The sequence below is a fragment of the Lepus europaeus genome, chromosome 5, assembly GCF_033115175.1.
Source record: "Lepus europaeus isolate LE1 chromosome 5, mLepTim1.pri, whole genome shotgun sequence".
NCBI lineage: Eukaryota > Metazoa > Chordata > Mammalia > Lagomorpha > Leporidae > Lepus > Lepus europaeus.
Genome location: NC_084831.1, coordinates 96,996,725 through 97,012,564, shown reverse-complemented (window position 1 = coordinate 97,012,564; position 15,840 = coordinate 96,996,725). Strand labels below are relative to the sequence as shown.

The 15,840-nt window shown below is 33.3% G+C and overlaps 1 protein-coding gene across 1 annotated transcript in view; it reads left to right on the top strand.

Moving 5' to 3' along the window:
* Positions 1–15,840, top strand: part of COL11A1 (collagen type XI alpha 1 chain) — a 209,538-nt gene that overhangs the window by 153,206 nt on the left and 40,492 nt on the right. The window contains exons 43-49 of the mRNA XM_062191844.1: positions 2,796–2,903; positions 3,812–3,865; positions 6,920–6,973; positions 7,457–7,564; positions 11,434–11,487; positions 13,137–13,190; positions 15,108–15,161. Coding sequence (XP_062047828.1) covers positions 2,796–2,903; positions 3,812–3,865; positions 6,920–6,973; positions 7,457–7,564; positions 11,434–11,487; positions 13,137–13,190; positions 15,108–15,161 — 486 coding nt within the window. The remainder of the gene's footprint in view (positions 1–2,795; positions 2,904–3,811; positions 3,866–6,919; positions 6,974–7,456; positions 7,565–11,433; positions 11,488–13,136; positions 13,191–15,107; positions 15,162–15,840) is intronic.

Here is a 15,840-nt window from a genome sequence, read left to right as displayed (position 1 = left end):
ATAAGCCATTTCCTTTCAACAGTTTACTCACAATAATAATTTTATGCAGACTACAATACGAATAATTATATTTTATATTTTTTGTTCTCTATTAGTTACCATAGATCAAGGAAAACATGCTATTTCCCTTTTTGGGGGATTGTCTTATTTTTCTAAGTATAATGATTTCCAGTTGCATACATTTTGTTGTAAAAGAAAGGATTTCATTCTTTTTTATGGCTGAGTAATATTCCATAGTGTATAAGTGTATATGCACCACTTTTTTTTTTTAAATCCAGTCATTAATTAATGGGCATCTGTATTGATTCCATATCTTTGCTGTTGGGAATTGAACTGCAATAAACATGAGGGTACAGATCACTCTTTCAACTGCTGATTTCATTTTATTTGGTTAAGTTTCCAGGAGTGGTATGGCTGGGTCATATGGTAGATCTATTTTCAGTTTTATGAGTAATTTCAATACAGTAATCCACAGTGGCTGTATTTGGTTGCATTCCCACTAATAGTAGGTTAGGGAACCTTTTTCCCCACATTCTCACCAGAATTTGTTGCTTATTGATTTCTGTATGAAAGCCATTTTAACTGGAGTTAAACCTCATTGTGGTTTTAATTTGCATTTCCCTGATTGCTAATGATCCTTAGCATTTTTTCATTTGTCTGTTGGCCATTTGAGTTTCCTATCTTGAAAAATGCCTGCTCAGTTCCTTTGCCCATTTCTTAACTGGATTGTTTGTTTTATTGTTATTGAGTTTCTTGAGTTCTTTATAGATTCTGGATATTAATACTTTATCAATTGCATAATTTGCAATTTTTTTTTCCATTCTGTCAGTTGCCTCTACACTTTGCTGAGTGTTTCTTTTGCAGTGCAGAAGCTTCTGATCTATATGTAATCCCATCTGTCCCTTTTGATTTCGAGTGCCTGTGCTTCTGGAGTCTTTTCCAAGAAGCCTTTCCCTATCCAATGTCTTCCAGAGTTTCTCCAGTAATTTGATTATATAGAGTTTATAATTAGGTCCTTGATACATTTTGAGTTTATTTTTGTGTAAGGTGTAAGGTAGAGGTCTTGTTTCATACTTCTGTATGAGGAGATCCAATTATCCCAGCACAATTTTTAGAGAGATTGTCCCTTCCAAGGATTGATTTTACCTCCTCTGTCAAAGGTTAATTGATTGTAGATGTGTGGGTTGGTTTCTGGGGATTCTATTCTGTTCCATTGGTCTACATGTCTATTTCTATGCCAGTACCAGACTGTTTTGATTATAACTGCCCTGTGATATATGTTAAAATCTGGTAAATTTGGGTAGTGAAGCAACAGAAGATTTCTCTGCATTACTCTGCTTTTGATGTAGATGAAAATAAGTAAATAAACATTTTAAACATTTTGGCTGGTGATTTGAAAAAACTGTGTAACAGTCTATATCAGTTTGTACCAGAGGGACCTGAGCTAGATATTAGGACCTTTCATTGGACAAGACATTGATGGTCAGATTTAAAAGATGAGGAGGTATTAAGAAAGTGAAGAGCCCTATAGTAGCATTCTAGGCCAAAGAAACAACAAGGGCTCAGGCCATGTGACAAGCAGAACCATGGCATTAGGTTCAAGGGACTTATTAAAAGATCTAGATAGATTGGAGTGCAGAAAGCAATGATAAGGGAAGGCTAATGTTGGGCAGGTGATAAGAGCCAAGATGATCTTCAGGCTACACTAAGCCTGGTCTGTATTTTAGGTCCAGGAAACAAGTAAATTGACCTAAGAATATAGGTCATGTGGTCTGATTGGCTCCCTGGTTATAAGGTGGGCACTAGGTTGAAAGGGGAGATGCAGGGAGTTGTTTCAGTAATTCAGGCCAAGGACAACTTGTATTATAAAATAAAGTATGAGTGATGAAGTGAATATATGCGAAAAAGAATTAGGAGATAAAGCAGACAAAACTTAAATCAGTGTAAAGGAACCAGAGATGATGACGTATATGGGGGAAAGGAGGGGATTGGACAGTGTAAGGGCAAGATCTGGTGACATGTAGATGCTCAGATTTAAACCAAGAGAAAAGACAGATTCACTAAATGAAATCAGAAACAATCTTGTACAAAATGGATATCAATTTGTCTTTTAGTAAGTAATTTATTTGAAACTGTGGAAGGATGTTTTATGCAAACGGAGATTGTCTTCTCTGTCAATGCACTGTTTAGGTAAAATTTAAGACAGAAAAATAATGCAGTTGCCCAAAACCCAAATAAAAAGAAAACCAGAAAAAAGCTAATAGCTTTATCATTTTGAATCAGTAAACACAACAGTGAGCTAGAATATCAAAATTTAGGAAATTGTTGAGATATTTGTTAAAAATAAAGACATATGAAAAACAAATTGAAATGTTGGACACATGAGCATGACATCTTATGATCTTTAAGGTTAATATCTGCTGCACAGCAGTCTCGTGGTGCTGATATGAAAGAACAAAAGAAGCTCAGCAAGATTTCACAAACATTGGGCACCAAATTTGTCAATATGAAATACTTTCCTACATAATATCTGTTCTTTTCAAATTATTTTTTGGCAGATAGCCTGAGATTCATAAATGATTAAAATTGATATCATTCTTAGTCACAAAAGGAAGTAGGGATCTTTTGTGTTATCATTTGCCACTTGAATTTTCTTTCTTAGAAACATTAAACAACTTCTTTTCTGAATATAGGAACTAGATTATGAATATTGTAATTGCATTTAAAAATGTGGCAAATGCCTCATTTATAGATTTCTTATAGCAAGTTAACAATCTGTTGCATTTTCAATACAGGGAGAAAAAGGTCCCCAAGGCCCTGCAGGAAGAGATGGAGTACAAGGTCCTGTGGGTCTCCCAGGGCCAGCTGGTCCTGCTGGTTCCCCCGGAGAAGATGGAGACAAGGTTGGTATCCATTATTCATGTTAGTACATCCTGTGAGAAAGTTTAGCTTTTTCCCATTATTTCCAGAATAAATCTTTTAAATATTAGATACTAGTGGAATGTTACCTTTTAAAAAGTTTCTCATGCCTTGCATCTATTCAAGCTTTACTTGAGATGCATAGGATTAGTGTATCTGCTCCACAAAATATTGTTTGGGATATATACAGAAAAATGGAATAAAGGAACAAAGACATCAAAAATTCCAGTAGATGCCAAATTCCTTGTTTATTTCTAAAACCGTTTCTGAAATGAATGTAAAATTAAGAAACTCATTTGTATACAGTTACAAGGCCTGGTGTCTTGGATATTGCACAGGATGACTTGATCAACTATTTGCTCCATAATCCTACTGTATTACTAAATAAGTATTAATTCTGAGCACTTGATTCCAAATGTATAAGTCTTTTGCTTGGTGTCTGAACTTAATCTGTTTCTAACATTATTGTAAAACACTATAAAAATGTGAACCAGCACTCTATATTGCATATACTATTTTAGCATTTGGAAAACTAAGGGAAAAGTAATTTTTGACTAATATGTAATTATACTTCTGTAAGTAAGTGTACATTCACTATCAGTTGAGAGTAGTGATATTAAATACAAAATTTATTTTTAATTACAAGTTCAGTTTCAGTATTCTTCAAAGTGTTTTTTGTTTAATATATACATATATGTGTATATATTAGTCAAAATAGAAAGCTAAGAGCATAGAGAACTCATGATTTTTTTTTACATTTTAAACAGGGACATTAAATACCAGTGTATAATTATTTTAAGGATAAAATTTAACAATTTGAAGGTAATGATGATCATGCTGTGGCATGTATAGACTATTGGAGACAAATTTTAACTTAAGTCTTTTAATACAGGGTGAAATTGGTGAACCAGGACAAAAAGGCAGCAAAGGTGACAAAGGAGAAAATGTGAGTTACTCACTTATTGAAGAAAGCTATTTGCATAACACTACCTACTGTTTTTCAGATATGTTTTTCATAGTACAACTTCACTATCACAGATTATTAGACCAATACTATATTACCTTTGTGGTCTTATACCTCTCTATAATTCTGTGGAATTTTCTGTGATCTCAGGAATACTATGAGGTGTATATGTCATTAATCACAACTTCCCTATAACTAATGGGAATAACAAAAATCTGTTCCATAAATTGTAAATTATGACTCAGAATATTTTAACAAATCATACAATGATCAAAACAGTCTTAATTCCTCACTTAAATAGCATGTTGATTTTGTCTTTTTAACAGTTTAAATTTTCAAATTATATATTATTGGCCCTTATATTCACAGGTTCTACTTCAGTAGATTCAACCAATGCAAATTAAAAGTCTTCAGAAAAGTCCACATCTGTGCTGAATATGTAGAGATCTTTTTCCTTGTCATTATTCCCTAAACAATGCAGTATAACAATGATATACAAACATTGACACTATATTAGATATCGTGTGTGATCTAGAGCTAATTAAAAGAAGGATAAGCATAGGATATGTGCTGCTTTATGTAAGAGATGAACTTGTGAGGAGTGTGACCTGGAACAGTTGCCTGTGAGTGGGCACCAGGGGTGACTGTACTTACACACTTCCCTGCTCTCAGAGATCACACAATAGATAACGACTCTCAAATGTACTTCACCTCAGCACTTCCTTACTAATTTACATTCTTTAAAGAGTATCTATGGACATTTAGTTCTTTCATTCTTTATTTCCATTTTCTTCTCATCGTTTCTGTGTTCATATGTGTACTTTTCAACAGGACTGTGTATTTTGTGGGACGTGTCCTTTATTGAGTCTTTCACTTAGTGTAGAAGTTAGTACATCTGCCTAACAATTTGATCCTGATAGACTGTTGCAGTTCTGTCCTATGATCCATCTGTAATCTCAGTGCCTTAAAGGTTCGAGTTACTGAATACTTTAACATGTGACTTTGGAAAGAGGTTTCATTGGCTCTGACTGCATCTCAAACTGAATAGTTCCTAAAATTCTATGTTGTAACTATTTTAAACAAAAAAGAAAATCTAGAATCAAAACAGAAATATCTTGCAGAAAATTGCAATATTTAACTAATAATAGGTTTGTAATTTATGTTTTGTTCAGTAAAACTGAAACTTACCAAATATGTGATGACATGGATATTTTATTTATGCTATAAAATGGTGGCAAGAAGTTGTGTACAGAAAATCAGTTGCATAAAATTTGGTATAGCTGGCATAGACTGTAAATCCATGGTGTATGTTTGGCATAGTGGGTTAAGATGGCACTTTGGATGTCAACTTGCCATACTGGAATGCTTGGGTTCCCTACCCACACGGCTTCCTGTCATTATACACTTTAGTATTTGAATCCCTGCTACCCAAGATAGAGACCTGAGCTGAGTTCCTATCTCCAGCCTGGCCCAATCCCAGCTTTTGAACGCATTTGGGAACTGAACCAGTGGGTAGGAAATCTCTGTTTCTCTCTCTTTCCCCTCTTTGTCTTTCAAATAAATATTTTTAAAAATAATTAAATTTATGAACTCATAAACCCTCCTTTAGTAATTGATTGCTTTTAAATTCTGTTTATTTTCTTAAATGTAAACACTATTGATCTATTTAGAATAAATGTGCACTTGACAGAAACCATATCTCAACAATATAATCAAGGCTATTTTAAAGTGAAATGGTGAGATGGGGAGAACAAGGAGATGAAAATACAATGAAAGCTACTGTAAGCTGTAGCTACTTATAGCATAGGTACTAAGTCACCAGCAATTGTTCTCACCTTCACTTTTATACCCTTAGAGCAAATGTCTGTACGCTATAAAAGATAAGCAATGTCTGAGTGTTGTTAGGAAAACAGTATTGGCCTAGCAGAAATCATAAGGGGTTCTCAGTCACTACAGTGGTCGTAGAGCACATATTCAGAACTGTTGTTTTAAAAGCCATCTTCCCCATCAAAGAAGTTGTAATGAAGAATAATTCAATCTAATGACTTTTTTTGTTGTTTCTTTTTTTTAAAAAAATATATTTATTTACTTGAAAGAGTTACACAAAGAGAAAAAAAGAGGCAGAGAGAGAGAGAGGTCTTCCATCCGCTGGTTCACTACCCAAATGGCCACAATTGCCGAAGCTGACCCAATGCGGAACAAGGAGCCAGGAGCTTCTTCCTGGTCTCCCACGCAGGTGCAGGGGCCCAAGGACTTGAGCCAACTTCTACTGCTTTCCCAGGCCACAGCAGAGAGCCGGATCTGAAGAGGAGCTGCTAGGACTCAAATTGACTCCCATATGGATGGTGGCATTGCAGGCTGTGGCTTTACCGGCTATGCCACAGTACCAACTCCTTGTTGTTTATTTAGTGCCAAAATTTTATAGCGCTTGACCAGTTAATAATATAATAAAACAGGGCAGTTAAGAAATATCTATGTTGGTAAAACTGATAATACATTCTGAAATGTATTGTTGAAAATAAGGAGCTCTGGTGTACTTTATATATAACACCATATTTACATGTATATGCACAAAAATTCTAAATTTTCATATCACTTCTTTCTATATGTTTAGAATTCTCAGACTCTCGATTTCATTTAGAAGACAGTAAAAAGAAATTTTATGTGATACTTCTGATTCATAGGTCTCATTAAAGAATTCTGATATTTTGAAAATTTTCAAAATACGAATCTTTAAGTTGGTTTATATTACCATAGAAATACATTTTTAAATATTTACAACATTACACGTGGGCGTGCTTGAAACACATTTGAATTTAAAATTGATTTCAAATATGAGCGTCTGAGACTCAATGAGAAAATAAGTAACTATTGACTGCATTAAATGCAAAAGAATTTCTAAGTAATGCTGCTTTTTATTCCCTAAAGGGATGTAGAGATGTTTTAAAAATCTTGATCAGACAAATGCTTTGTTTTATGTAGCTGAGGCTTTTCTGGCATCAGTTTCAAAATTACTGATATTTTTTCTCACTGCAGGGTCCTCCTGGCCCCCCAGGTCTTCAAGGACCAGTTGGTGCCCCTGGAATTGCTGTAAGTATTCCATTTTGTTTAGTAAATGTAAAGTGTTCCAGCTTCCTGATTAAATTTATGGACTGGCACATAACCAGTCAATTTTGTGTGGTAATAAGTTTTCTTTTTGTGCTTAACATGGACTCACATCTAAATTATCTAATATAGCTAAGCAAGCTGATTCTTCCATTGAAAACATTGTGACTTCATTTGAAAATAAATAATAACCAGTTGAGAAGTACTTAATGTGTAATAAATTCTGAGCATGATTTTCCCTTATTGGGCAGCTTTTGCTTCATTTAGGATACATGCCCAAATCAAAATCATTCATACTCCAGAAACAAAGCATGTAAGCAAAACGAATAATATTGTTTAGTTTACTTCTGACTTGGTTATTTTCAAATAGATCACCTTTTATTCAATTAAAAATGGCCAAGTTTTTAGAATGGCTTTTATCGTTAATGGTTCTTACAATTTATGATAATTTTTCTTGCTATTCTCTAGGGAGGTGATGGTGAACCAGGTCCCAGAGGACAGCAGGGGATGTTTGGACAAAAAGGTGATGAGGGTGCAAGAGGTTTCCCTGGACCTCCCGGTCCTATAGGTCTTCAGGTAAGATGCTGTCGGCACTGTTTATTCCATGTTTTCCACCTGTTGCCTACGTGAGGTTCTCTGGTAGATGCAAAACACACTATTTTTCTATATCAAAAATTTAAGTATACTTTTTAAATCATAATGATTGTTTAGCTTATATGTGTATCTGAAATTCAGCTGCTTTTTATCAAGTGCTGTTAATTTTATTGAAGAGAGTACCAGTCCCAGTTCCTGCATCTGCAGGACATTGAGTCCCTGCTAATGCATAATGCCTCCTTTCTTCCAATTTTGTTTCAAAAAAATGCAGTACAGTTCTCTAAGTCTGATACTTAAAAATTAAGTCACTGGAGGGGAGCTTTCATAGGTCTCATGGCAAAAAGAAAGTTCTTCACATAATTAACAAAATTTAAAAGCATTTGGAAAAATAGCAGACTACCACCAGTAAGTGTGAAATGATAGCAGGTATGATAAACAGATTAACTGTAAACAGATCATTCAAAATACCTTACACTTTAAAAATAGTAATTGTATTTTATGAAGTATATTCAGGAAGGAAATATTAATTGCAGAACACTAGAAGCTAAGAAATTTGTATTGACATTTGTCTTACAGCTGAGCTTTCAGGCAGACCATTACATAGTAGATATCTTCATTTATACTACTTCCTGTAAACTTTGGAAACATCTTTCTTCTACTACTTCCTTTGCTATACTGACCAAGCAATTCAAGATTATAAACTTTTGTACCTAATGATGTTTGGTACTTTCAATTTTTAGAAATATAAATTAATTCTTATACTTCACTATGCATAAAACTTTGTGAAGATGGATAAAAGTATATGTATGTTGAATATGTATAAACTTCATTTTGATTAAATGACAAAAATACAGATTTTGGTATTAAATAATTTTTTATATGCATGATTATACAAATAACATTTGAAATACAATATGGTAATTTATAATAGAAGTAGCACTGGTAAAACCTCAATGGGTATCTACTAGTAAACATGATGTTCTAAATGTCTTTAATTTTAATGCCAAGATAATTCTTTCAAACCTGAAAAGTGCAAATACTTCAGTTTTATATTTATTAGTGTAACTCTTTTATACTTGAAAGAAAACTATAAATGCAATCAGCAGTACAGCATATTGATGTTTGGGAAGCATGCATATTTGAAAAGAACAGAAAGGCATTAAAAATAGATTGCTGGGCAGGTATTTTGCACAGCAATTACTATGCCACTTGGGATGCTCGCATCAGCAAATTGGAGCATCTGGGTTTGAGTTCCTACTACATTTCAGATGCAGCTTCCTGCAGAATGGGCAACCTGTGAGTCAACAGGTGATTGAGTCCCTACCACCCACATAGGAGACCAGAATTTAGTTCCTGGTTGCAGGCTTTTGCCTGATAAAGCCCTGGCCACTGAGGGCATTTGAGGAGTAAACCAAAGGATGGAAGACCTCTCTATTTCTCCCATTCTTTGTTTCTCTCTCTTTCAAATAAATGAATAAAATAAAAAACAATTATATTGCTAATGGATACATTACTGATCATTTTCTGTCTGTTTAGCTGATTGCTCTGAATCCCCTTGGTTCTCATGTTTAAAGAAGGGGCCTTGTAGTTTATATCTATAAAGTGGTCAATAAACATTATCAATATTTCCATAAAGTAGGAAATGTTCTCTTGGATGAGAGAATGAGTCAAGAAATCAATTCATTAACAAAAATTGATTATATCTTCCCAGAGCTACCTCTTTAAATCAGGAAGCTGAAAAGATGCTAATGTAATTAACATGTTCACAATTGCATCTGCATCATTTAATTGAGCCTTCACGGCAGAATAGATATTAGCAATTATAGTAGACATAAATAATAATAATCTAATACACAGGTTATTATGATTATATTTTTCAAATTGATATTTACTATGCATCTGCAAATGAAAGAGATATGTGCTTAATGAGAGTTCTTGATCAAAATTCATTGTTTGATGCATCATTTAAGTAGCAAATGATTTTAAATTGACAGACCTTAAAACAGAACCTCTTCTTGCATAAATTACTCCCTAGGAGAAAGTTAAGACCTATAAAAACTGATTAACACTGGAGTGCCATCCAGCCCAGTTAGTTCCTACAACAGAAGAATCTGAGTCATTATGTCTCTATTAATTTTATTAATAAGGACATTTCTTTCTTAATCAACCCAAACTATGATCAAACTTAATTAAAAAGAAATAAATATTTAATTTTTTTTCTGTTGGAAGATTCCTATTGAACTAATAGAAGTAATCATATGCATTAAGAAAAGATGACAGGGGCTAGATCCTGGCTGGGTAAATTCCAATCCAGTCCGTGCTAATGAGCCTGGTAAAGCATATTCAATTATATTTGTTTTTATTCTTTATCATATACTCTATTCATGTTCAGAGTATGTCACATTATGAGTAGTACTGTTCTATCCCATTAGTTCCTACAATCTAATATATTTATCTGTTTTTCCCTAAGATGAAACACCTGGAACAATTGAGAATTTTCAGCATCAAAGCTAGTGTTACAAGAATATTTATTACACATAACTTTTTCTGTTCAATTATTATTGGGAATGGCTTATCTATCATTCATTCAGCAAATATTTTATTGAGATTATAGTTTTTGCTTGCCCCTTTGCTTGTTGAAAGAGATAAAAAAATTAACACATAAAAGGTGACTGCCTCAAAGTAGATCATGCTTATAAGTATTTAAAGAAGTGACATAATTATGTTTCCAAATATGAAAGTTAAGTATGTACAAAGTATTGTTGTAGTGTGAAAGAGGAAATATAAACAATTCTGAATGGAGCATTAGGAAGATGAATTTGGTGAAGTACATTTTCTCATTAAGATATATCCAGATGGAATTTAAGTATAAACTACACAGTTTGAATTTATACTGCCAGTCAGAACTTCTATAAAATTACAGCTCAATTGGATACACTGAAGTTGATTTAAGAGAATAAAGGAAGTATAGTTAGCAATTTTTATGCTCTTGTGCATTTTTAAGATTCAAAAGAGGAATTAATATGTCAAAAACTTAGAAGACATTTATAACCTTGGAAATGTGCTGCTTAGTCCTGCTAAACCATAGTGTGAGGGATGAGCGAGGCAGTGGTGCCTTTTCTCTCCACAAAGACACGGGGACACACTTCTGTGAACATGTCCATGTTTGTTCACAAGCATGTACATTATAAAGGGCAGGTAAAAGGACATAACCAATTCTGGAGAATGCTGACCATAGGGCAGAATGAACAATGGTGCCAATATGCCTATCCAATCAGCTTGAAGGTTACATAGACAGGATGCCTCCCCAGGTGGGCCTAATGGGCCTGGTTGCATCCAGGAGTAGTTTAACTGATTGGCAGAAGGCAAGGGTGGAGAGAAATGTGCTGGACTCAGGAAACTGCTGAGATTGCCCACAGAAATGTATTAGAATATTTATTTTCATAAGAGTTTTGGCAAACTAGTACCTACCTATGAAAACCTCATCAGGATGAATATTATAAAATGCAATATAATTTTACAGAAAATCTATACCATGAAAATTAGCTATACTATTTATGAAAGAATAAATCAGATATTCATTAATTCACACACAAAATCTTGTATTCAGTCATTATAACTAAAAAAAAGTATGAAATTATGCAAACCATACATTGCGTGAGTAGGTGTTAAGATTTTATAATATGTAGGCAATTATTGCATTATGAGTATTTTAATACATGCACATTTTAACCACAATTTCATTGTAATTAACTTTATATTTAATTTTTTATTTTGGATTATCATTTGAACAAATATATCTTTTCAAAACCATGAATGACTTTTATTGCTTTTCTGCTTTATTTTCCTAGGGTCTGCCAGGGCCACCTGGTGAAAAAGGTGAAAATGGAGATGTGGGTCCCATGGTAAGTTATTAATTTTCTTCTGCTTAATGGATGCTGTTTATTTCCACCCTATTCATTTGTTTCTTTAAGTTTATTAATATGAACAAAGTAGTCCTAAAGGTTAGGACACTTTTCTTCACGTATCCGCATCAGCAATCATTAAATATTTATATTCACTCTAATATATTTTCAACTTTTTCTCTTTCTGTAAGTTCTGAATTATTGTTACACTACATGTCTATCATTTATTAGGCTATATATCTTATAGTTTTTCATTTCTATGTATATACAAAGAACTTCAAAAAATTTCTGGAAAAAAATTGTCTTTGAATTCTGTGTTCTCATGGATTTTTTATGGTACCCACATAACTCTTAATGAGTATATAATCAGCTGCCTGATTTTAGTAGTTTCTTTGTCTTTAGCATTGGAACTGGACCTTGATGTGGAACAAAGAGAGAACAGATACACTTACACTTTGAAGTGTAAGTGTATTAATTAATTAATTTAGTAGAGAACACTGGCACAATTACAATGCTAGTATTTTTAATTATTTGTGTGAATTGATTTTGGCTTTCTACTCTATGACTTCAACCAAAAATTTTAAATATATCTATTGGTTTATATAGCATTTCTTTGATAAAGGAAAATTGTTCAAAGTGACTGGAATCTACAAAGAAATAGGATGAATATATTTCTTGATGTCTCTTTTCCTTCAATACCACCCCCAGTTTTACCTCCTTCGGAATTTTACTTTGAGATTATATAGTTGCATGTTAGGTTTTATTCTCCTTAAAGACCACACTCAAATCTATTATATTCTTTGAAGAAATTGTGATAATCATCAATATAACTAAATACCAGGGATGCATAATAAACATATCTGATTCACAGAACTGATTAATATTTCCAAGCATCATCAGATATCTAGCAAGAGCTTTACTAGATACGGTTGCTATGGTTTCTGAATCATTGATACATTCTCTGTGACCTTATCGTTATGCTAGAAAAACTTTTCAACCAAGGCATTAGAATAAGCTCTAACCTTTAAAAAGTGCTAATGTTCTGGTATTTACCAAAGACTGTTTTAATCCTAACCTTGAAGTAGATTGTTTTGGTCACCAGTATTTTAAACAAAGTACCCTGAGTTAATTTTAATGCACAACCAGGAGAGAGAATATCCATTTTGGAATAAAAACACATAGTTACTCCCAATTCCAGAATACAGAACATAGGAATTTATAAACACACACACACACACACACCAAAATGCAAGTAAACAAAAAATAAAAGTACTTTTATTGGGTGAAGTGATTATATAGTCAAACACCATTTATTATTCTTACTTTATGTTATACTGGCACATTCTAGCATAAAATAATGCTAGTCAGATTGTAGATACATTGTAGCAGACAATAGCAGTTGTCTTTCTTTGGCCTTTTTCTTAATAAATTTTTTTCTGGTTATAATTCCTCTGTAGATATATGTAAAGAATCATTTGCTAACATATGTTGTATCGAACAAGCAACACTTATAATCCTGATTTGTTTCATTAACTGTAATTTCATAAGATTACAATTGTTTTAGTTTCCTTAATCCTTAATCACAAAATGAAATATCTAAAATGTATTGGAATTTGGTCCTTATTAACCTTATTGTTCATCTTTTCTAGGGTCCACCTGGTCCTCCAGGCCCAAGAGGCCCTCAAGGTCCCAATGGAGCTGATGTAAGAACTTGACACATATGTTCATTAATTTGAAGCTATTTAGGTGTTGATATTATTTCATGGCAGATGTTTTCTGAGACACAAAAAGGAGATAATCACACTATTGTTAATGTTAAGTGGAAGAGCGCTCAAAGATTATGTATTCACTACGCTCCACTATATGGGAAAAGAACCAGTCTTTGTAGGGAACAAATCACCACAAATATAAAATAGGTCCATAGTTTGTATCCAAGGTATATTTACTGATGAGTTTGAAATATTACTATTATGATTGTATTATAATTAAACACATTGCTGAGATAAACATACTTATGTTCTACAAGTTATAAATGTTCAATAAATAATTGCTGAATTCTTTTAAATTTAACCTTTTCTCTGACAATGGGATGAGGAGATGGCTTGTAATTAGTTTTCACTATATTTGTCTAATTTTTGCTCTAAACATTATTTATGTATGCATCTACCATTAGTGATTTTTTTCTGAAAGCATTACACTTTTTATTTTCAATCTATTAATGTATTAGCTGTACAAGGTGTCTTCAGAAAGTTCATGGAAATAGATAGTATGAAGAAACTATGCTTTCAAAATTTTTTGTACACACAATAAACATTTTTTCCTGAACTCTTGGAAGTACCCCCTTATGTGCAAGATAACCATATCGCTTACTATGTAGCCTTTGTCCTTTCAGTTGTGTTAATAGAATTTTCACCAAACCTATTAATTATTCCAATATTCTAGTGTATTAAATCATAATACAACATTTAACTTGTTGATACTGCATTTGTCAGCTATTTGCACTTAACATATACCTGAGAAAAGTAACATAAGAAGGAAATAGGTTTATTTTGGCTCACAATTTTTGGAGGTTCACAATCCAAATTCAGGCACATCACATTTGTTCAACTGTCTGGTGAGGCCCAAGGATAGCAATGGTAGCATGGGTGGAGGAAAGTCAAATTGTGACCTGAAATCAGAGAGAGAAGCTGGACTCCACTCAGCTTTTACAATACTCTCTGGCTCACTCTCCTCCAGGGAGCACCCACAGTGATGTAAGGACCTCCTCCTAGGCCCACCTCCTAGATACCATAATTGAAGTAGGTTTCTGCTCTTATTACCATCAATTTATGACTGTGAGTTTGGGAGCTATATCCTATTTAAACCATAACAATTACAAATATTGGATTTATAACCTTCAATGATATCTCTTCTGACTTCATCTTTTCCTAATGAAGTACCTTATACTTTCCTCATTCTTCTTTCTTTTCATTGTTGATCTTTTGTGCTTGCTTTTAAACCTGTCAGGCATTACTTAAAAGAGGGACTTTTGGCTTGTGTTATGTGATTCTTTTTTCTTTTCTTTCATGTTAATGTGAAATCAATATAAACAGAGCAAGTTCAATGGAGTTCATAGATACAGTGCTATGTATATAATGGTATTCTCTTTCTCCCTTCCTCCCTCCCTCCCTCTCTCCCTCCCTCCCCTCCCCTCCCCTCCACTCCCCTCCCCTCCTTCCTTCCTTCCTTCCTTCTTTTCCTTCTTTTCCTTCTCTTTCTTCCTTGGTCATTAACCAGAGTTCTAGTTCTTATTCACTACAAAATCGTCCTTTAAAATACCTAACTATTCCATGGAAGAGATTGGAATTATGTTCCAGGTACGAACTTGAATAGCCAGAGTTGGAAGTCCCTTGTAATATCATAAGAATTCTGATGAATTTGAAAATCAATGGAATATATTAAATTATTTGTTCTTTACTAAATTTGCCAACTTAATACAAGACTTCATTTTGTCCAATCTTGAAAATGATTCAGAATATTTTGACAGATATTTCTTTGTCTTTGAGAACAATTATCTACCTGTTTGTGAATTATTTCTCTGCAAGAATAAGGATAACGCTATTCCTTTTTCTCCATTTTAGGGCCCACAAGGACCCCCAGGATCTATTGGTTCTGTTGGTGGTGTAGGAGATAAGGTAAGGAGCTTAGTGATACACAGTTTGAAACAGCAGCGATTAAGTACATTTGATAATGCTAGACAATATTTTAACTGTTTCTAATAACAATGTGTAAGCACTTTACATATATTTATAAGATTTATGTATCATCTACTTTAGTAATTATGGAAAATAAAGATAAATGACAGAGTTATCATGCTTTAGATTGCCAGGTATTACAGTAATGCAGTTACTTCCTGATGGTGGTATTATTGTTATCTATATTTGTAGGTTTTGAAAGCTAAGGCTTGGAAAATTTCAGTAATGTCATAAAGGTGTTTTCATCAGAAAATGACTAAGCTAACATACAATGAAAGCCATGATTATCTAACTAGGATACTGTCGCTAAGTAATACGAAGCATAAAAATAGAAGACATTTGTTGAAGTAACTGACTCAAAAGAAGAAAAGGAATCCTTTAAATCATAAAAGAATTGATCATTTATTTTGTCATTTTTGAATTCTATTTATTCTATTTTCATTATTAATACTATACTATCTTCTGTCTTTGGCACTTCTCAAAATAATTGGCATGTGCCCTAACATCTGGGCTCAGAATAGCTTCCTTTTCTTGCAAATATGATTTCATTAAAAAAAAAAAACCTGCCTTAACTATTAGGAAAATATCAGTGATGCACTTGATTTCCTATTTATACATT